The 23254-nt window shown below is 47.0% G+C and overlaps 1 protein-coding gene across 4 annotated transcripts in view; it reads left to right on the forward strand.

Moving 5' to 3' along the window:
* The first annotated feature begins 894 nt into the window (after window positions 1-894).
* Window positions 895-23254, forward strand: part of arfip2b (ADP-ribosylation factor interacting protein 2b) — a 29375-nt gene continuing 7015 nt past the window's right edge. Inside the window, exons 1-7 of one of the 4 annotated variants that reach the window (XM_061248665.1) lie at window positions 895-1202; window positions 6689-6796; window positions 11016-11048; window positions 15731-15830; window positions 17198-17260; window positions 19534-19649; window positions 20285-20506. In XM_061248665.1, the coding sequence (XP_061104649.1) occupies window positions 6698-6796; window positions 11016-11048; window positions 15731-15830; window positions 17198-17260; window positions 19534-19649; window positions 20285-20506 (633 nt within the window). In that variant the 5' untranslated portion in view covers window positions 895-1202; window positions 6689-6697. Of the gene's footprint in view, window positions 1203-6688; window positions 6797-11015; window positions 11049-15721; window positions 15831-17197; window positions 17261-19533; window positions 19650-20284; window positions 20507-23254 lie in introns of all 4 variants that reach the window. The other 3 variants (XM_061248668.1, XM_061248666.1, XM_061248667.1) reach the window with 3 other exon arrangements.

Here is a 23254-nt window from a genome sequence, read left to right on the forward strand (position 1 = left end):
CATACTGCCCAGGGCTAAGAGTCCCTTGCTGGGACCTGATCGATTAAAATTAATCTGTGCAGGAAAAAACACATGAGAAAGGACCCCACCACACAGTCGTGCTATCTCTAGGGGCCCCAAGGGCCTCTGGTGCCCAGGGAAGTGTTCTCTCTTACAGCTCTGTTTAGCTCTGCCCCTGGTCCCCTTGAAAACCCAATTCCCTGTAATTCCCTGTTTCATGCACATATTACACAACATATGAAATAACAGGGACTTACCAGAGAACACGTTTGCGATCCAGTGAGATTTAAAATAACGACCAGGGCGTGTTTGTTTTAAATGACAGCGTGTGGCTCTGTTCCTATGTTTTCAAACGTTTTCATTCTGTGCTCTGATTTTCTTTTCTTTTCTTTCTTTTTTTTTTTTTTTTTACAATACCTGCCTGGTCATAGGATATTTCTACTTGAAGAATTTTACTGACACCCTGTGACCACACAGGAATACAGCAGGACATGTGTGAATTTCTGTCTATATTTTTAACAAAAAGTCACCCAATGTGCTTCCTCGTTTTTATTTTTTTATTTATGTCTCTATTTATCTAGAAAAATGTACTTAACACATTTTACACTGAGTAGCATAAACATTTTATTCTATTTTTTTAAAATGTTTTAGACTCAGTATAACCCTCAGATTAACTAAAATGTGTCGAAGAGTGATGTTATGTTATGTTATGACAGAGATTCTACTTACGAGAAAAGACTTACTATTTACGATAAATGCACCTGCACTGTCATCATTTTGGCCTATGGCCTGTCACACTGCGCGCTCTCGTAGATCCCTGCCTCCTGGCCGTGCCCGCGCACGGTCTCCACATCCTCCACGCTGTCCCGCGAGGCGAAGGAGGGGCGAATGGAATCCTGTCCGCGCCTGTCGTCAGTTCCGCTCGGCCTTTCCACACTGGATTGGAAGGGGGTGGATGTAGCCAACTGGATGATACAAACAAGAAACCCAGAGGTTGAAAGAGGCCATCGGACAGTCATGCAATAAAAACAACGTAGCCAGCTTGAAGTAACCCTTACCTGTCTCTACGTGGATATACATATTAGGCTGTACGCTAACTGACTAAAACGCAGCTAGCCATCTGGGGATCGTGAACTCTGGAATAACAGTAGCTAGCTAGCTAGCCAGCTTGCCGGGCAATTTGGAGGACTGAATTCGCACAGGTAAGAACCATGATTCGATTACTAGCTAGCTAGCTACCTACCTACCGAAGTGTTTTGCGTGGCAACTTGTATTTTATGTTCCTGTCTAGCTTATGGTGATGCGTTGAAAATGATTGCAGTCCAGTACGCTTTTTACAAAATCTTGCACGTCTGCCAAATGGGAAGAGGTATTTCGCCAATCGCTGCAGCTTGGCGAGTCTAGCACCTTGCCCATCACGGAACGATGCAGAACGGAATCGAAAACAAGTGGGCCTTTTTGGAGAGATGCATCATCGCTGGACGCAGGGGTTGTTGCTAGTGGCGAGGTTCAGAAAATACTGATTTATCCCCCTGGGCATAATGATAGCCTACACTTGCGGTCGTGTAGCTCGTTAACGCCTGCTTGTCATAATGAAATGCCTAGTCCAACTGGAATACGGTCGATTCCGTGAACATGCGTTTCCGAAATTATAAACATTGTTGTGCTTTGGATGAAGTTATGTATGTATATGTACAAGCTGTGACTGGCTAATTGTTGGCTAAGTTGTGTAACTAGCCTAACTGCGTTATTCACCTGCTGTGCACCTGCCGCTGTTTATGACCTGTCCGACAACAATGTCCAGGTGGCGATAGCAGGCGAACACATATGGTAAGTATCATCCGACCAAGTAAACGACGGATGCTGTGAGTTTCATGTTTACAGATGTTACCCAGAAATATATTAATCTGGTCAGAGATGCGTTTCTGTTAGGAGTAGCGAATGGTTTATGATGTAACTTGCTGTGTGTGTTTCCTCCACAGTCAGCAGTATGTCACATTTAAGATTATGTTTTGTCGTCCTGACCATTGCATGGTGCCAAGAAGGGCCGTATTTGCCCATGGCATCTAATTCGCAGCAACGTTGAGTACGACCATACTGTTAAAGCATACATTAATTCCCTAAGTAAAATCAGCATCTAATTTGCATTTTAATATTACACTGCTAATTGTAGTTCATGCATTGTTTACATTTGTTTGCTCACTAGACGAGCGAAACTCGTTTTTTTTTCTTCGTAGTTTTTTAAGGTGTCGTGGCTGTTTGTTAGCGGCCGAGTAAAATACACCGTGGCAATCGCGTAATGTAGACGTACACGGACGCACCCAAACCTAACACACGGAGTTCCCACGTGCGTGCTATCAGCGGAATATCGTGACACCCAGGAACCCGAGACACCAGGGTACCGTAGATCCGTTGTTATGGGAATGGGGATTTTGCACACTGCATTTAACGCCGAGCTGTGTCACTTTCAGAGACGTGAAGCCAGGACTCTTGCTCTAACACGACCGTTCATCCGCAAAACTAAACGCAATCAACGGGTCCAGCATTTGACATCATGAGAAATCACTTTGGGATTTATTGTTTTCTCACTCCTTTTGACATTAGTAGGACATTTACCTAATTCAGTACTAGGGTAATAATACGACTAAGGATGATAATACTGATAATAAACCGTAATGAAATGTTCTCCACTCTCTCTATTTTAATTCCATCCGTGATTTGAAAAGGCTTGGAGCGACCATAACCCTTCAGTGCTGGGCTGTGTGTGCGCCTAATTTGGGGCGGCTGTTGGGTTTGCCTTGATGTCCTTAAGTATCCGTGGGGAATGGGCAGTTACTTGCTCCTGGTGTTTATCAAGTGGTTAGTGGGCCCACTGAATTGTGGGAAATAACCATGGCGATGTACTGATATGTTTGGTCAGTGTCCCTGTCCCATGAACATTCCGCTGTCCCTTTTGTGCAAGGGGAGAGTTTGGAGGACCAATGAACGGAATTCCAGTTAAATGGAGTGAGATTTATTTTACGCTCTCTGGGGGGGAGGGGGAGTGGTTCCAAAAGGCTTCCTCTGTGTCCATAGAGGAACCCTGTCTAGTTAACGGCCTCTTTGTCAGGCAGAATGGTTCAATCTGAGAGCCTCCACTCTTTTCACACCTGCCATAGAGGGGTCCTTAAAGAACTAAAATGTGCTCCCCTATGGAGACAAGCTGAAGACCCCCTTTTTTTTTTTTTTCTGAGAATGGCAAGAAAGGTGACCTCAGTTTGATGATGTGTGATGTATGATATTTTCAATGAAATAGAGAAGTGTGTTTGTGTATGTGAGTATTGTTGTGGGTACTGCTATGTATTGCTAAATCTTTGATTTCAACAATAGTGAGGTCATAACCCAATGGGCCAAATCCTGAAATAAACAAACAAAAAAAAAGGAGCAAATAATGTTTTCCACAATGGCCTTTCATCACCTGCTACTCTGGTAATGAGAAACCTATGGGGGTTTTTTCCACTGAATGATCAGAAAGGGCTGCTTTTAATCTTCTTGCAGTCGCAATGTGCCAAGCCCTGGGGGAAAAAAAACAAAAAACAAAAAACAAAACACACACAGAATTGATTGGTTGTGTGAGGGAATGGCCTGAACCCCAGTGAAAGCGTTCTGTTGGCCAAACCAGTCGTTTGTAAGCCTGCACTGTAAGATCCATTGACTTACAGTTGTCTGCGCTCGGCGTGTCCAAATATAGCCCAGAATTCCCTCGAGGCTCACACTCCGGGCTTGTTATTTTCCCTCTGCGTTTATCAGAAAGCGCAGCGTTAATTTCACATTTCAAACGAGGTACGAAGTGTTCATTCAGAATATATTGAAGTGCCCCTGACAGAGGATTGTATTCAAGTATTAAAATTAAATATAGTATCAAGATATTGCACTTCACAATATGTGGGTCACTGCTGTAAAATATTCAATTACATTTGATTTGTGTAGCACTTTTTACCGAGGACTGTCACAAATATGCTTTATAGAGTAGCAGAAGGGGAAACACTGGGCTCAGGTTATAAAATAAATAAATAAATAAATAAACAAACTCCCCTGTATAATATATAAATGATAATGTATTTCTTATATATTCAAAAAAGTTATTTGTATAGAAACGCATTGAAGGATAGCGCCCGGTACAAGGATAGCGTTTTACATGCCATTTAATAAGGCAGAGTCGGCTGCTGATGGTTTAGCAGAAAGGGTTCCTCCAGCACCGCTTTATGAATGAAGCCTTTCTAAATCCCGTTAGCCTTCGCCCCACTTAGCTTCCACGTGCGGTTCGGACGCATTTGAGGGTTAGCACGATCCGCATCACCGAGACGGCTCCCCCCCCATTGTGAAGGCGTCGATGAGCTTGTCTTGTCTTTTTGTGACTCTTGGCAAAAACGGGGAGGTGGGCAGAAGAATTGCGTCTTTGTTTAGAGTGACAGTAGGCCCCTCTCGCCTCCACATCTACTTCTCTCCTTCGTTTTTTTCCCTCCGTTTTCCCTCCGAATTGCCACAGAGAAGTTCTTCACACCCACGCTGCGTCAGGCTCGTCACTTGGGCGAATTAACAGATGGGTCGTTTCTCGCCGACGGATCGACAGCGAGAGGCTGTGCTCGCTGAAGCCAGACCGCTGACGAGGCCCGAACAGAAAGCCCAGACCTCTGACGAGGCCCAAACTCTCGATCGGTTAAATGTTCTGCTCACGGCTGTGTATGGGTGACACCGCCACACCGGAAACCATTTCAGAAGTTTTTGAGCAGGAACCTGAGTGACTCCTGGTGAAGTTAATTGCGCGTGTGCGTGTGTGTGTGTGTGTGTGTGTGTGTGTGTGTGTGTGTGTGTGTGTGTGTGTGTGTGTGTGTGTGTGTGTGTGTGTGTGTGTGTGTGTGTGTGTGTGTGTGTGTGTGTGTGTGTGTGTGGGTTACGTATTTCTTTTGGGTGTGCGCCTTTACTAGCCTTGGCAGTGATTGGCATGACTGGTTTTGGCTTTGCTCATTGTTACACTCTGAATTATGGTGCAGTATGGGTGCAGTTGTAATGCCTGGCTTTGTGATGGTCATTCCAAACTCCACGCTTGGAAGTATTTATGACTACTTTGTTCATTTACATAAGCCACGGCTATCGGATACTTAGCATTTACGAGGTCATAATGAATTTAGTATGTTTGAGTAAGTAGTTTATTTTAAGTAGTCAAGACTTCCATACCATAGCTAGTAAATGTATAGCCAATTTCTTTTCCTAGGGCTTGAGAAATTGACATTTGAAATTGACAAGTCGGCGTCCTTATGCTTATACCTTTGTATGTAGTGCTCATATCTATATAGAGTCTTTGTTGATTTATAAATAGACCGCATTTATATCACACTTATGCAAAGCATTTTACAATTAATAACTCTCATTCACCGATTCACACACGCACACCCACACACCTACAGCAAACGGCTGCCATGCAGGGCACCAGCCAGCTTGTCGGGAGCTATTTGGCATTAGGCGTCTTGCTCAGGGACACTTCAACACGCCCAGGGCAGGGAACAACCCTCTGACTGTCAGACGACTGCTCTTGAGCTAACGTGGGCCCCTTTATGATGAGCGCTAAACTAACAGCAGTCCTGCTGTTTATGATGAGAGATAAACTAGCAGCATTCCTGCTGTTTATGATGAGAGGTAAACTAGCAGCATTCCTGCTGTTAATGATGAGAGGTAAACTAGCAGCATTCCTGCTGTTAATGATGAGAGGTAAACTAGCAGCATTCCTGCTGTTAATGATGAGATAAACTAGCAGCAATCCTGCCGTTTATGTTGAGAGATAAACTAGCAGCATTCCTGCTGTTTATGATGAGAGGTAAACTAGCAGCATTCCTGCTGTTAATGATGAGAGATAAACTAGCAGCAGTCCTGCTGTTTATGTTGAGAGCTAAACTAGCAGCAGTCCTGCCGTTTATGATGAGAGATAAACTAGCAGCATTCCTGCTGTTTATGATGAGAGCTAAACTAGCAGCATTCCTGCTGTTTATGAAGAGAGATAAACTAGCAGCATTCCTGCTGTTAATGATGAGCGATAAACTAGCAGCATTCCTGCTGTTAATGATGAGAGATAAACTAGCAGCAGTCCTGCTGTTTATGATGAGAGATAAACTAGCAGCATTCCTGCTGTTAATGATGAGCGATAAACTAGCAGCAGTCCTGCTGTTTATGATGAGCGATAAACTAGCAGCATTCCTGCTGTTAATGATGAGAGATAAACTAGCAGCAGTCCTGCTGTTTATGATGAGAGATAAACTAGCAGCATTCCTGCTGTTTATGATGAGAGATAAACTAGCAGCAGGCCTGCTGTTTATGATGAGATAAACTAGCAGCATTCCTGCTGTTCATGATGAGAGATAAACTAGCAGCAGTCCTGCTGTTTATGATGAGAGATAAACTAGCAGCATTCCTGCTGTTTATGATGAGAGATAAACTAGCAGCAGGCCTGCTGTTTATGATGAGATAAACTAGCAGCATTCCTGCTGTTCATGATGAGAGATAAACTAGCAGCATTCCTGCCGTTTATGATGAGAGGTAAACTAGCAGCAGTCCTGCTGTTAATGATGAGAGATAAACTAGCAGCAGTCCTGCTGTTTATGATGAGAGATAAACTAGCAGCATTCCTGCTGTGTTCTCCTCCCTCCCCTCGCAGGGCTCCAGCATGACGGACAGCATCATGAGCAAAGCGGCCACCATGGAGATCCCCATCAACAGCAACGGGGACACGGGGACCCTACCCGAGGACGACGGCCTGGAGCAGGTGTGTGACCCTCCCCTGCATCCCCACGCCCTCTGCCCCCCTGCACCTGCACCTGGGCCTGGTTGGGTGGCGGTTGGTGGTCAGTTCTCTCTCTAGAGCACCTGGAAAGGGCAGTTCCTGGTGGGGAATCATTTGTGCTGGAAATACATCCGACTTGTTTGAGTGAGTTTTGGCCATCAGGTTGAGTTATTTCTTGAAATGCCCCCATTGAATCCTCTGGTTTCACTTAAATGTTGTAGCCCCGGTACAGGAGTTGATTCATCCAAGGGTTTAACTAGCTATTATTGGGTGTATCAGTTAACCTAGTCTGCTTTCCTGGTCTGCTGGTTTTCGTTCTTACTATTTGATGGATTAAACCAGTCCTTGACAGAGTGAACTCGCCTCACCTGGTTTTATTGGGTCTGAATGGGTTGCTGATATTAAGGCAAAACCAAAAAACCTCCAGATGGCCCTGTCCTGGACCAGGAATGAAGGTGACCGAGATAAGCACGTCCCTGTTCAGGCTCATAAGACCTGACGTGGTTGTGGACGTGATACAGCGTGGTGGCTCCGGTCATAGGAAGCCTTGCCAGAGGAGCTTGAATCCTCGCTGCTGTTATCATCCCTCCGTCGTACAGGAAACAGGAAACAGGAAACAGGAAACGAGTAGCACCGCGCGTACTGATAAGTACTCGTTCAGCAAGTCTGGGGAAAAAACGAAGCAGGCAGCAGTGCTAATGAGCTGCGTTTGTTTGCTAAATCATCCTGCAAAGTGGAACTTTGTGAATGTGAAATGTGTCAGCTGACGATGGGTACGTTCGGCCTTGTTGCGGGGGGGGGGGGGGGCTGTGTGAATTTGACAGTCAAACACACTTGGAGCATTCTCACCCCGCTCGACGTTAAACAGCCTTGCGCTCTGCCTGTGAGTTTTGCAACGGTCAGGTGATGTGGCCCCCCCCCCCTCCCCCTCCCCCCTCATTTGACTGTTAGCAGTTGGAGAGGTTGCTTTGTATGCGTTTAACCGATTTCGGACACACTCGGCACCCCCCCCGTGTGCAGTTAGAGTCCTATGCCCGAGAGGTCCGAGAGTGATCGAGAAATCCCGTCGCATGTAAGTAACGCCATTCATGAAATCTCTGGGGTTCGGTTGGGAGCGTGTCGGTGTAATCCTTGTGTGGGAAAACCGCTGGGAAGCGTTCGGAGTGAATTGTGCACTCGAGTGGGGGGGGGGGGGAAGCTTTGCTCGGAAATTGGCGAGCTCAGCCGTCGGAATTCATATTTCGTTGGCTGGCATTCCGACGCAGATCAGTAAAGACATTTGCATGTTTTTTTGGGGAGGTTTTTTGGGTTTTTTTTTAAAGCTGTTTTTGGGCTTTTATCGCCTTGTGCTGAAACTGCCGTGGAGATAAAAAAAAAAAAAAAAGCTTTAAAGTCTGCTGGCTTGGCTCAGTGTGTGGGAAGGCACACCTAATAAGTCAAACACAGCGACTCAGCGGCCAGTTCAGATCCGGGAGGGAAGAAACTGTCAAACAAACAGAGTGTGTTTGCCCTGTGAAGTGCGTTTTACTAACTAGAACTGTGTCCCACTCACCCGGAGAGTGAGTGAGCTTTTGTCTGCTCCGCTTGCTTGGATTTTTTTTTCTTGTTTGCGTTTTTGTTATCGGCCCTTCAAGAAGGAATCCGTCAGCGGTTTCTGGAAGGTGAGCGGTGAATTATACAATGAAAAAACCGCTAGGGCAAGCAAGTGGATATATCTTTATCACCGGTGACTCTTGGCAACTAAATTTGACTTTGAGTACTTCTGTTGGTCCTGGCATTGGCACAGTTGAGTGAAGGTGCCAGAAAAGATTTTTAAAAGTACAACCGCTATATCCCAGCGGGGATTCAAACCCATAACCACCATTTAGAGCCCAGTGCCGGACCTCAGCTTCTCTCTCTCTGATTGCTACAATTCACACTGCAAAAATGACAAGGGTTTTGCTCTTGTAATAATACTTTATATATTTTCTTCTCAAGTAGAAAATATTAGCTTGACAAGTGAAATGTTCTTATTCCTTTGGTTATTTTGAAATGAGTCAAACTGTCTTATATCACTGGCACTATTTTAATCTTTTCTAGTGGAAAAAGTACAGGAAATAAGATTTTAAGTGTCATTATAAAACTAAAATAGAAAAGTAATGCAGTGCATTATTTACTGAACAATCAGGCTTGACTTTGGTCGTCTGTGTTATTCCTGCAGAGGACGGTGAAGCAGGCCTAGCTCTTCCTGGTTTAATCTGAGGGAAGGCTCTTACTGACGGCTTTAGGCAGGTGAATAGTGTGCTAAGTTCAGGAGCTCAAACGCACTTTAGTGATGTCATTTCGCGGAACTGATCCCTCAGCGAATGGAGAGGGGGTTTGAATGTGAAATGATATTCTGTAATTTTCTGCTTAGACGGCGCGTTTGAAAAGCCCTTTTCTCCTGAAAGGGGAGATTGTAGAGGAATGGGAGGGGAGCGAGACGGGGCGGGGTTAGGGTCCCGCTGGGGAGGCCATAAAGCACCTCTTTGATGTTTTGGTGCGCGGCTTCGCCCAGACAGGACCCGGTGAACCAACAGGATTCCCACGTGTCACTGTGTGTCCAAGAACGGCTGTATCACCGGCTCTGTCACCCAACTTACGCAAGAGGAGATGAGTGCACACACACACGCAGACATTCACCCACACACACCCACACACATTCACACACACACAACACATGCACACGCACACACGCACACACACACACAGTGCACACATACGCACCCACACCCACACCCACACCCACACACGCACACACACACACACACACTGGCACACATACACACACACACACACACACATTGTGGCCACACACACACACCCCCATGCACACACACGCACACATACACACGCACGCATACACACAGTGTACGCACGTACGCGCACACACACAGTGTACGCACGCACACACACGCACACATACTGCACACACGCACACACACACTGTGCACACATACGCGCACACACACACACACACACATACTGCACACACAGACACACGCATACACACACACACTCACACACGCACACATACTGCACACACGCACTGTGCATACATACGCGCACACACACACACACACACACACACACATACTGCACACAGAGACACACGCATACACACACACACTCACACATGCATGCATACACACACACACACATGAGGCAGGAGGCAGAGGAGTGTGGAGCCATTCCTTCAGGCTCCACACAGGAAGTACAGTGATGCGTGGCTGATACGGCAGGCTCGATTCACAGCCTCGTACTCAGCCTGCGTAACGGGGTCATGGCCACGTGCAGCACCAGCATCGGCCAATCAGAGCAGAGTGAGGACAGCCAATGAGTGCAGCACAGCTGATGAGGAAGTGAAACCAGCCAGGCTAGCAGGAGTCTGGAGTTTAATACAGGGCTTGGGGAGATGTGGCTAAAATCGAAACGCTTTCGACTCACAAACCGAAAAGAGCTGGTGTCCAGGTAAGCAAGACGAGTGTAGGCATGGGGGTGGAGGGGGGTTTGGTGGTGAGGGAAGGGTTAAGGATGGAGGTGAGGGTGGGGTGGAGGTGTGAGTAGAAAGTAAATGTTGGAGTAAAGTGTGGCTGGCTGGAAGGCCTGACCAGTGACACCAGGAACAGAAAGCCAAGTTGGTTGCTTGTGACCTAATTTCCTCTGATGCTTGGATCACCTGGAGGCTACCCTGAGTGCTCCTGTCTAAACGCTTCACATCAGGAGTTTTTTTTTTCAATATTAATGTTGATCTTGATTTTCTTTTTGAAACCATGGTTTGTATATGTGCAACCACCCCACACATGCACACACACACACACACAAGCACGCACACACACATACACGCACATGTTGGTACAACCTGGTAAAAATACCTTGTTATCAGAACTCCCATTTTCTAGGACGTAGTAATGCATTTGTCTGTTGCTTTTCACCGTAGCTAATGCACACTAGTTATGTGTTTTTGGGGACCACAGAGATGTCATGAGGTGTGAGGGTGTGAGCGGTTCATCGTGTGTCTCAGACTTCTCCCACAGCATCAGGCCCCTCTGTTGTGTGCATTTGTGATCATTGAAGGTTTCAGAATGTGTGTTTTTGCTTTTGTTCCCTGCCCCCCTCTGTTACTCCCTGTTCTCCAGTGTTCTCTTGTGTTCTCTTTCTTATCCTTCTCATTTTTACACAGGCTGCACAGATTCAGTGGCGCTTAGATGAGAAGGTATGGAACCGCCCACTGTTCAGGGTGTTAAGGGTGTGTGTCTGAGGGTCTGCGGGTGGGTGTGTGTCCGTCCGCTTCTGTGCATGTGTGGTTGTGTGTGTGTGTGTGTGTGTGTGTGTGTGTGTGTGAGCGAGAGAGCGTTTGTGAGTAAGGGACAGAGTGCTTGTCCCGTAGTTGCATGCACATTTACTAACCGTGGCAGGAGATAACAGGATGACTTTCAAAGATGTCTTTCAAGTAAAAAAATTTTAAAAAAAGTATTTCTGGTCAGGAGCCCCATCTCTCTGCTCGCGATGGGGGCCACAAGGAGCGCAGGAAGCTGCCGAAAGGAACACCACGCATGAGAGCAGAGACCACTCGTGTCCTCTCACGCAGAGCGCAGATTCACACCCCAGCTCCATCTGCTCGGTGCGGGCGACGCCTGCTCCAGCTCACAGTGTGCGCTTGGCTCGTCGCGGTCCGTTTGGGCAGGTCAAATTCCCATTGACGCGCACCTCCCCAGAACTGTAGCTACATGCCGTAGCCTCTGCGTAGGCTTCAGCCTCGCATGTTAGCTGTTAGCGAAATATAGTGCCTCCTTTGTCCACCCTTCTAGGACATATTGACCGGTAACCCTGTTACCTGTCCTCCGTTTGATTCAGTGCCCTTGCGCCTGTCTTGCGCAGGTGTGCCCCAATACAGTGGACTCTGCCTGGCTTGAAACCGCGCCACTGAGAACGGGAACAGACGGCTTTGTTCAGAGACCGACTCGGACGTGGGTTTGAGCGAGCGAGCCAGGATCGAACGCCGGTTAGCTGTTCACCCAGCCGCTGATTCTGTGTTGTCATGGTCACCACCAGGGGAAAAAAAATAAGAAACCGAGAGCCGTTTGAAAAGCATCCTGTTAGATCCCAGTGTGTTATTAACCTTTCACATAGACTAATGCAGATTCAGAAGCACCGATTGTTTGTGAAGTATGCTTACTATGACTCTATAGTTATTATATGGTATAATAGGTTTATGTGGGAGGGGCTAAAATGTAAATGATGTTGGCCTTTGTGTGTGTGTGTGTGTGTGCACGTGTGTGTGTGTACGTGCGCGCGTGTGCGTGCGTGCGCCCTGTGTGCACCTGTGTGTGTGTGTGCTGTGGTCACCTGTGTGTGTGTGCTGTGTGCACTTATATGCATATACACATAGGTATATGTATGTCTGTTCGGATCATGCCCAAGAGAAGTGTATCACCTCATTTTTGAAAGTGTTCCAGCTTGCTGGCTGGAATCTGTTTGCTGTTACATCGACAGAAAAGAAATTGACAGTGACATTTCTCTGATGCGGAAGACTAGTAGAACTGGACTGCCTCCACAGGCAGACAGCCAACCTGTAGGTTTTCATTGCAACCCAAATTTGGCACACCTGATTCCACTAATTAGCAGCTCAACAGGATCTTTAGCTGTTGAATGAGGCGTGCTTTGCCGAGGTTGGAGTGAAAACCGACAGGACGGTAGATCTCCTGGAGCAGGGTTGGTGACCCCTGGTCTATGAGGTTTGTCGTAACAGGTGGAAGGCATTCTGCCCTGCTCCTACTGTTAAAGACCAGGGCTGTGCACTGTATCTTGTATCTTTGCGGAGATCAATTCAGTGGAGTGGGAAATCTTGAATCACTTCAGTTATTTTCTTACTTAACTTTTTAGGGCATCTTGCTACTCATCAACAACTGGCCTAGATTCAATCCCACGGTAGTGCACTTTGGCCCGACCGACTGAATAACTAATTTCATGACGTCCAAGCTCGTAAAATGGTTAAAAAAAGTAGGATAAAACTTACTTAAGGTTGTTGCTTAAAGGGATGGTTCACTTTTCAGTTTAAATATTTTTATTTCAGTTTTTAAATATGTTTTCAGTTGCCCGCAACTGTGTAATGAAGGATATTTTAGATGTTTGCAGAAATGTATGACGACCTCCTGGCTTGGTTGGTACGGAGTGAGGTAATCTTGGGTTTGTGGTTTAGAGCACAAAAATGCAAATAAATACACTTGAAATAACTCCAAAGTAGCTTGTATAGTGCCTCAGGCGGTTGTATGTGTGTGTAATACCCGATTATTCTTCAAAAAGTTGCTTTTAATCTAATTTTCGGTTGGAAAATGAGATTATGGTCTATGCAACCTGAGAACCCCATGCTCAAGGGAAGAAGTGCTGGCCTGATGCAAAAGCCGATATGTTTATAATTCTGAAAAGAAACTGCATCACATTAATCTGCTGATACGTACCGCCCCTGGAAACATTACATCATAGCCTCTGCAGGGATTTTATACCTCCAGGGACTGTACATATGAACAGATTCATTTCATAATGTCAATTCACAAACGTAAACTTTTATTTTATTTTATATATATATATATATATATATATATATATATATATATATATATATATATACATACTTTTATACTCCTTTGTCAGTTCCAAAGCAGTGCAAGTGGTGTACTCTTAGGGTCCGAGACACATGGTATTGATGCAGCTGGCCTGGTTAGTATTGGGCATGCACTACCTGCGTTAGCTACTTACAAATTGTAATTGAAACTACAGTTAATTCTGACGACAAAACAGAGGAGCGTTTCAGCTGTATTGCCGAACCTTATTTGTTCAAGCTGAGATGTATGGATGAGGAGATGCGCCAGACAGAGACCGGTGTGAAGAAGGAGGGTAAAATGGCAGGTTGGGATCCTATTTGAGGAGGTCAATGTGTTTTTTTGCCCTCAACTCCACCCTGAGGGCAGACGGCCATGTTTTCCGTGAAGCGAACTCTTCTACCCATTCTACCCTCTAAATTGACAGTTGCTGCATTTCACTTAAGATTGCCTTTCCCCAAACCCCCTGGACTGAGTTGAAAATATAATTTGTCAACAAATAGAGAAAAAAAAAAAAGAGACAAAGAACAGGTGAGCCTTGAACCCTGGTCTCCTCTGTGAGCGATAGGCGTGAGATTGCATTGCAAGATTATCCTATGGATACGACCGTTCTGCCCCCAGGGTGCTCTTGCGGGCAAAAATATAACTAACCATCTGAGGACAGCTTGCTGCATTTGCAGTAGATCCGAGTCATCTAAAGGTAGTTGGTGGTGTTACTTCATTTCTTCCCTGCCAGGTTGAAATGCACAAGCAGGAAGCATTCTTCCTCCTGCCTGTTTGTTCAGACAGGAAGGAGCACAAAGTGTAGCGTTAAATCACGAACCCGTGATTGCTCCTGCACCAGCCATTTTAGGTCCAGAGGTTCATCAGAACCATCTGTAATCATCCAAGATGTCCACCGCCGCACACCCACAATCTGGGCCAAAAAGCATGTAATAAACCTAAAATAATATCAAGAAACTCAGGAAAGTGAACCATCCCTCTAAAGTAAAGCGTATTGCAGCAAGATTGAGTCTTGGCCATGGTGCGTTTCTTAAGGGAAGGAACCATACTAACCGTGTGTGTGTGAGAGATGATTTCAGTACGGGGGAAGATGAATGACCCTCTTTGTCTGCCTGGAAACTGCTGGTCAGACCGACCCCCCTAAATTCTCGATCCCCGTCCAACTGAAAGTACACGCCAGGGCCAGCCAGCTATGGATAGGCTGCCTTTTGTTTTCACCTTAAAGCCTCCAGCCAGTCTAGGCCCAAGAGACCTGATGAGGTCACTTAACTAAACTAGACCGTTAAAGTCGTACTCACAGTTGAGCGCTGGGTTTTTAACAGCGAAAAACCAGCAGACCCTGTTGCTCTCCAGGACCGAGTTTGGGAATCCCTTCCTGAATTAAAAACCCCCCCAGTTGTCTGTTTGACCCATCAGAACAGGCAAAATGTTCTTCTCTGGGCTGTTAGAGTTCCAATTAGTTATCTTTTAAAATGTATTTTCTGACCAGGCAGAACCTTCTCTTCCAAAGAGGTCATTCCTTTTCGCTCTGGACTAACGGTTGTAAAATGGTGGAAGTCGCAGTGCTGTAGTTCCCCGTCAGCCTAATCTCCATACCGGGTCATCCTCATAACCATGTATTATTTCATTTTTGTCTCAAACCCACTGAAGTTTTTTTTTTGTTCATTTGTTTTATTTGTTTCTCCCTCTCCCCCCCCTCATTTCGTACGCGCTGGCCTGTACGTGAGTACTGTGTTCACTTTGGTGCACGTCATCGCCGTTTTCCTGACGCGCTCTCTCTCTCGTTGGTGGAGAAATCTCTGGGGTTTTTCATCAGCTGCGCGCACTGTCTGTCCTTGGCTCTCTACCTAACTCTCGAGCACTCATGCGTGGCTGTCCAACTGCACTGGGATTCAGATCGGTTTAATGTTTCATAGTGGAAGGGGAAAAAGAAAAAAAAAACGTTAACAGCACTACAATTACACACCGATTCTTAAAAAAAAGAAAAAAGAAACGCAAATAAACAAAGACAAACAAAAAAAACACAGGCACGAGAATTGATTTTTATCATTTTCCCCCTGAAGTGAATATTATACACCGCCACACTCTTGAATCCGAAATACCACCTGTGAGGACTGAACTAAGACTCTCTGTACGTAGCTGGTGCACCTAGCGCTTGGCTAATCCCCGCTGGCGTGCTGTGCAGATTTGTAAGCCTCCTGAGACTCTGTAGGCAGTGAATGGGCCCCTTGTTCCTCCCCCTCCCTCTGTGCTGCGTGCTGATTGGCCCGCTCCTCCTCTCCAGGACCTGCAGCAGGTGATGGTGTCGGGGCCCAACCTGAACGAGACCAGCATCGTGTCGGGGGGCTACGGTGGAGCCACCGAGGGGATCATCCCCACCAGCTCCATTAAAGGTACTCCCTCTCTCTCCCTCTCTCTCTCTCTCTCCCTCTCCCTCTCTCTCTCTCCCTTTCTCCCCTCCCTCCCTCTCGCTGTGGGAGTTTTCGGTACTGACCCAGTTGTCTGGGTGATAGTGTGTCTGTGGGCTGTTCTAGGACCATTATAGGACCTTAGCTTTACTCTTACAGAGTACACATGATCCCTGTTGGACTCTGTTAAAGTAAGCACTGGACATTTTACTGCGCTTGAATGAACTAAAGACAACATGCAGTTCTAAGTCGGCACAGGATTGAAGGTCGTCCTTCCGTGTGCTATTGTGTAAAGGGATTTCACAAGCATGCTGTATGTACACACTGGAAACCGGATGCCAGTATGAGTTTGTAGTATGACTAAATATAGAGACGACCAAACCACGTAAGTGCAGAATGGCAAACATTACTTATGGTATACACTAAATCCCTCAAACCAGAGATGGGCACCTCCACTGCCACTAAGTGAAGGCACTGGGTTACTCATTTAAATATCCCAAGTAATATTCATCAAGGCTGCTGCTATTTATGGAACACACTCTGATCATATCGCAAGTCGGGCCTCACGTTCAGCCGACTAAGTCGAGGGAGTTCACTCCCCGCTCACCCATTGGTCCATGGTCTTATACATGAACACACGCATTTGTGTCTCCTGGTGTAGTCTCGTTTCTCTTAGTGTGTGTGAACTACGAGAGTTAAATGGCTGGATTCTGCTGTTACAGCCTATGGGAGTGGAACCCAAGATTGTGTTGACTAACCAGATGGTCAGCTCCTGTGTTCCCTGACAAGACACCTGTCGTCCTTTCTCTTTGCTAACGATAGATAAGTGCTGGTTAGTGACCTAAGCTTGTACTGTATGACAGTTCAAAACATCTTCTGCCAAAATACGTTCCTTACTCATGTCCTTTAAGAAATGTTCCTTGTCGGCTACAAAATAGTTCTGTGTCAATGGTAGGAAGACCGAACATTCAGTGTTAAGGATATAAAGTTCTGCTTGGTCAGTAGAATCTGTGCTAAACCAAGTAGCCAGGTTCCTCTGTTTTATAGTGCAGAACCACAGATTCTGTAGCCTAACCAGATCTTCAGCTCTGGATTCTTATCATTGTGAAACACTGTCGCCATTGAAGCTGAAGCATTCCAATCTAGTGCCTCGTAGATGTTTGAGGAGTGTGAGCAAGGACAACTCCATCGCTACGGGTGTTCTGTTCCGTGATATAACTCCTGTCACCAACCGCGGACGAGCTGCAGTTAAATGGTGAGGAACACCGGAGTTGGTCGTCTGGTTGGCCTATGGGATCTTGGGTAGAGCTTGACCCAAGCTCTGACTGACTGGCTCATACCCTCTCCCCCAGGCCCGGCCATCCGTGTCAACCCCAAAAATTTGGGCATCAGTCGTATCCCCGCTCCCGGACAAGGTTCTCTGAACTTTACCGAACCGTGTCGTTTCCCCCCCCCTCTCTTTCGCTCTCTCTCTCTCTCTCTCTCTCTCTCTCACTCTCACTCTCACTCTCACTCACTCTCTCACTCTCCCTCCTCTGTTTCCACTCTGTACCAAGCAAGGACATGGTTCTTAAATCATTTTTCCCTTCTTCAGGTGCCATGTAAAAATCTGGAAAAATCTGGGCTTCTTTTAATCGTGACCTCTCCTGTTTATCTTTTGACCTGTGGGGTTTGCGGAGAGCTGTTTTGTGTCACTGTTTGTCTGCACTGGGGATACGATACGATACGATACGATACACTTTATTAAAGCCCCTTAGGGAAATTTGTCTTGGACTCATGGCTACATACAGCTTATCAATGGCTCTACAAAGAAGATAACAGACAACACATTACAAGAAGAACACATACAATCACAAACAACAGTCTTGCATATTCACGTTAATCATATTGCACCATCCCATATATTGCACCATCCCTTATATTGCACCATCCATCCCATATACTGTATTGCACCAACCCTTATACTGAGGACTGAGGAGCATTCGAATGGCAGTGACATGAACCTGGTTTATTAAATTGGGGAGCTTCCTGAACTGTTTATTTGGTTTTCTGTGTTTTCCTGGTGTGTCTTGTGCACACATCCCATTTTTTCATCTTGTCTTCATCTTACGCCGGTTTTCATCGTCTTATCACTCATCTGTGATCTGTCTCTTCTCTTCCTTGTGTTCCTCTCCTCCGTTTCCACACCCATTTCCTCATCCTGTTTGTGTGTGGACTCCTTTAACTCCTCCTCCTCTCCCTCCTTCTCCTGATGACGTCATTATCCTCTTGGCCCTGACTCCACCCCCCCACACACATATACCCAAACCCGGAATAAAAATCCCTCCACGCCTCGGTTTTGATCTCTATTCACCCCTCCTGAATTTTTTGCCAATACCTAATGCCCTGCTACCACCCCTTCATCCAATCCTCATCCCAATCCCTCCCCCTGCCCCCTCCCCATCCCCCCAAAATGTCACATTACCTCCCTATTCATTAATACCCAACACCTTGCAAAAAACCCACCCACCCCCCACCACAAACCTCACACTTTGCCCCTTACCCACCCCCACCCCCACTCCCACCACAAACCTGCCCCTATGCCCACCCCACCCCACCCCGCCACGCCACTCCACTCAAGACCTGCGTTTGAAGTCTCGGGGGGCTGCCCCCCCCCTCAGCCAGTCAGCGGTCAGTCGGATAGCCTTCCAGGCTGGGGCCTTCCCAGGTATCACACACCCTACCACACACCTTACCTGAGTTTCTCACACCTGTCAGATACCACACACCTTACCTGAGTCTCTCACTCATCTGTCACTCACCTGGTAGTAACCACACACCTTACCTGCATCTGTCACTCACCTGTTAGATGCCACACACCTTACCTGAGTCTCTCACTCACCTGTCAGATACCACACGCCTTACCTGAGTCTCTCACTCACCTGTCAGATACCACACGCCTTACCTAAGTCTCTCACTCACCTGTCAGATACCACACACCTTAACTGAGTCTGTCACTCACCTGTCAGATACCACACACCTTAACTGAGTCTGTCACTCACATGTCAGATACCACACACCTTAACTGAGTCTGTCACTCACTTGTCAGATACCACACACCTTACCTGAGTCTCTCACTCACCTGTTAGATGCCACACACCTTACCTGAGTCTGTCACTCACCTGTTAGATACCACACGCCTTACCTGAGTCTGTCACTCACCTGTCACTCACCTGTTAGATACCACACGCCTTATCTGCGTCTCTCACTCACCTGTCAGATACCACACGCCTTACCTGAGTCTGTCACTCACCTGTCAGATACCACACACCTTACCTGAGTCTGTCACTCACCTGTCAGATACCACACGCCTTACCTGAATCTCTCACTCACCTGTCACTCACCTGTCCACCCTCTCATCTCATCTCCACACGCACGTTCTTCGCTCCCTGCTGTTTGTCTGAGGAAGAGGATGAGGAGGTCATGTGACAGGTCTGTCTGAGCAGCTGAAAAACGGGACGTGTGTCAGCGGTCGAACGCGGTCTCTGGCTGTGTTAGTATAACAAGCATACTACTCGAACTACATTTCAATGAAAATCATCCTGAAATTCAGTAGTATGCCGTTTCAAACACAGCCATTGACTCACACACACACTTTTTTTTTTTTTTTTTTTTCATCATGCCTCACTCTTCCTGCTTCCTCCCTCAGGTCCCAGCATGCACCACAGCGGCAGCGGGTCGTCGGCGGGCGCGGATGACGCCGCTCGGGGCGTCGCCGTGGAGAAGTTCGACATCATGAAGAAGTGGGGTCTCAACACCTACAAGGTGAATTAGGACGGGGGTCACACCCCCTCTTCAACACCCCGTTAATCACAGCCAGTCAGGCCCCCGGTGACGGGCGGCGTTGTGTCCGTGGCTATAACGCACAAACGCCAAACATTACAGACAGACAGGCATCTCACAGGGTAATAAACCGTACTGATGGTTTTTGAATGGTTTTTTTTCAGTGTAATAACGGTCATTGCTGCCATGCGGTGCATTGGCTTTCTTCTGTCTTTTCTCTTGAATCATACCTGGTGCGGTAGTAAACATCCAAACAACCAAGGCCAAGTGAAATGCTTCGTGGGAAAAAACATCACCACTCTCTCCCTCTCCCTCTCCTTCTTTCCATCTCCCCCTCCCTCTCTCCCCCCCTCCCTCTCTCCCCCCCCTCCCTCCCTCTCTCTCCCCTCCCTCCCTCCCTCTCTCTCCTCTCCCTCCCTCCCTCTCTCTCCCCTCCCTCCCTCTCCCCCTCCCTCCCTCTCTCTCCCCCTCCCTCCCTCTCTCTCCTCCCCCTCCTTCTCTCCCTCCCTCTCTGCCTCTCTCCCTCCCTCCCTCCATCCCTCTCCTCCCCCCCTCCCTCCATCCCTCTCCTCCCCCCCCCCCTCTCTCCCCCTCTCCCTCTCTCCCCCCCCCCACAGTGCACGAAGCAGATGATCTCTGAGCGGTTTGGGCGGGGCTCTCGGACGGTGGACCTGGAGCTGGAGGCGCAGATAGACGTCCTGAGGGACACCAAGCGCAAGTACGAGAACGTGCTGCGGCTGGCGCGGGCGCTGACCAACCACTTCTACAGCATGGTGCAGACCCAGCATGCACTGGGGGACACCTTCGCCGACCTCAGCCAGAAGTCGCCCGAGCTGCGGGTAACGTTGTCCGTCTGTCCCCCCCCCCTGTCCGCGCGCTAGTTCTCCTGTAGCGCCATGCAAACCTGGGGTTAATAACTTGAACTTGAACTTGAACTTGAAAAGACATGCCGGTTTACATTCCAGAGCAGTGGTCCTGGAGAGTGTGCAGCAGGGTGTGCTGGTTTTTGTTGTTACTCGGCACTTAATTGATCAATTAAAGCAGTTAATTACACGGTTAACTCGCCTCACCTGTTTTTTGTTTTTTTTTGGGGGGGGGGGGGGGGTCTGAATTAATTGCTGATATTGTGGCAAAAAAATAAAAACCAGCACACCAGAACCCATTACAGACTGCCTGTCTGTACGGTCAATGCTAACCATGCTGACCCTTCTGTAGAACAGTGGAGATGAGGCCCTTAGATACCAGTACAATTCCTTGCAGGTTTAAAAGAAACATCCACACACATTTTTATTTCCCATTTTAAAAAATAAAATAAATCATGCACGCCCCATACTTTGATACAATTGGGCCTTTGGTAAGAGGCTAGTTGTGCTAATTCCACTATTCTCACAAGACTGGTGGGTAACTCACAGCAATGGACTAATAATAATTTTTAAAATCAGCAGTGAAATCCCTGCAGGTTACTGTGGAAACGTCGCTTTTCACCAATATAGAGAACGGATTAAAAAATGTCCTGTGTGCATTTTTATTTGCTCGCTGAGAATTCTCTGATCTGCGGGGCTGAATTCTGCCATTCAAATATTCTCAGTATGTATTTGACCCCTGTAAATGAGATGAATAATTTAGGGCAAAATTGGAATAGCTTTTTCATGCTTTGATTTGACGGGGTTTTTTTGTGAATAGCATGGGCGTGACTCGAGTAATTACCGTCTCTCTGTGGGAATAGAAGCCCTGCTTGTACGTCACGGAAACTTCCAGACATCAGTATAAACGGTTTTTTTAATTAGTTGACATAAGGCAAGCTTTTTCCAGTGATGTTATTTGCTGCGGTGTAAAATTGGCTCGAATTAACGGTAATTGTTTTTCTTGACAACCTGCTATCCCAGAAAACTCTTAGTGCCGTCACGGGTGAAAATAGCGTATTTGAAAAAAAAAAAAAAACAAGGCTGGTGGCCCAAGCTGAAGCGCGAGTCTCGAATTAAAAACTCGAGCTTTCCAAATGTCTCTCGCATATAGTGCGAACAGACGCATTTAGCAGCTCAGTGTTTAGCACTGCTAGGCCAATCACTGCGTGTTTCCTGAAGCTGCCACCAGCCCGATCAAACACGTCCTACAGCTTTAGACCGTCTGTATTTACCAGAGATATGCACAAGCAAACTGGTTTTCAGATACGTTGCTGAAAGACGACTCCGCGCCCGAATGAAAAGTTCGCTTATGCAAAGTGTGTTCGCGCTGCCTCGTTTAGCTTTTCGTTTGGGATCCGACGGGACATTTGTATGCGGCACAGAACGCCCAACCAGTGGTTTAATGAATAGTTTCCTTTGAGTATTTAAGAACCCGCTCTTTAAATGCTAAATTAATGTTCCTGTTGGCAAGCCGGTCCATTCTGTCTGGGGTTTTTAAAAGCCCTACTGTTCTGCGTTTCTTGTGATGTACACACGAAAGGGAAGCTAATATTTCTTCCACCTCCCCCCTTCACCGTTTACACTCGTGCTTTTGTTTTGTGGAATATTTGGAGGAAAGGTAGTTGTAAGTTATAGCTGTTTTTTTAGTGAGGCGATCCTGGATTCAAACCAGAAAAACACCGCATTGTAGCGTCACAGGGATGCCTGCGATTCTGTCAGCCGCGATAATATTGCTATCGCATACCAGCGACCCCCTACTGGTACATCGTACACCTGCAGGTTGCAGGTCTGCCTGTTGAGCTGAGAATAAAGGGCCTATTAGCATACGCAGCTAATAACACAACCAATGATTGGTGCATACAAACGAACATCATGACCAATCATTTGCCATGTTATTGGCTGTGCTTGTGCTAAAAGGTTTTGCACGTGCTGAAGCTCTCACTAAAAGAGGCGTCACTGGCACCCTCTGGGGCGACAGAAAGCAGAGATTCATGCAGCGTGTTTTGGAGGAGAGCACGTGTGTGTGTGCCTGCTCTCTCCCCGAAGGGCACAACACTGAACGCTGATGCATACGGGTTGCAACCAGCCAGCGAACGAAACGTTCTCACAATGTTGCTGGAACGTTTTGTCCGTGTTATAACATTGCCACAACATGGCAGCGACATGGTGAGAGCGTTTTGTGTTAGCCGGATAGGCATTTAAGGGGATGCCTGTAGGGGCGGCCTGTAGCGTAGTGGTTAAGGTAAATGACTGGGACACGCAAGGTCGGTGGTTCTAATCCCGGTGTAGCCACAATAAGATCCACACAGCCACTGGGCCCCTGAGCAAGGCCCTTAACCCTGCATTGCTCCAGGGGAGGACTGTCTCCTGCTTAGTCTAATCAACTGTACGTCGCTCTGGATTAGAGCATCTGCCAAATGGCAATAATGTAATGTAATGTGGGGGTTTAAGAAAACGCTGCCATGTTCTTGCACGAGGGCCCCGCCCACTACCGCTGATTTGCGGTATTTACAGAAGATTAGAGGAAGAAAGAGCTCTAGACCTCCAGTGTGAAAGGATAATAACTGAACTAATTAAAATGGTTTTGAGTGATAAACAGTAGCACTCCTGCCCACCAGGAAAAGAAAGCTTTTCATCAAAACAAAGGCTTGATGGCATCTCTGCCACGTTCTTACAGCGGAG

This window comes from Conger conger, chromosome 7, assembly GCF_963514075.1.
Source record: "Conger conger chromosome 7, fConCon1.1, whole genome shotgun sequence".
In the NCBI taxonomy this organism is placed as follows: Eukaryota; Metazoa; Chordata; class Actinopteri; order Anguilliformes; family Congridae; genus Conger; species Conger conger.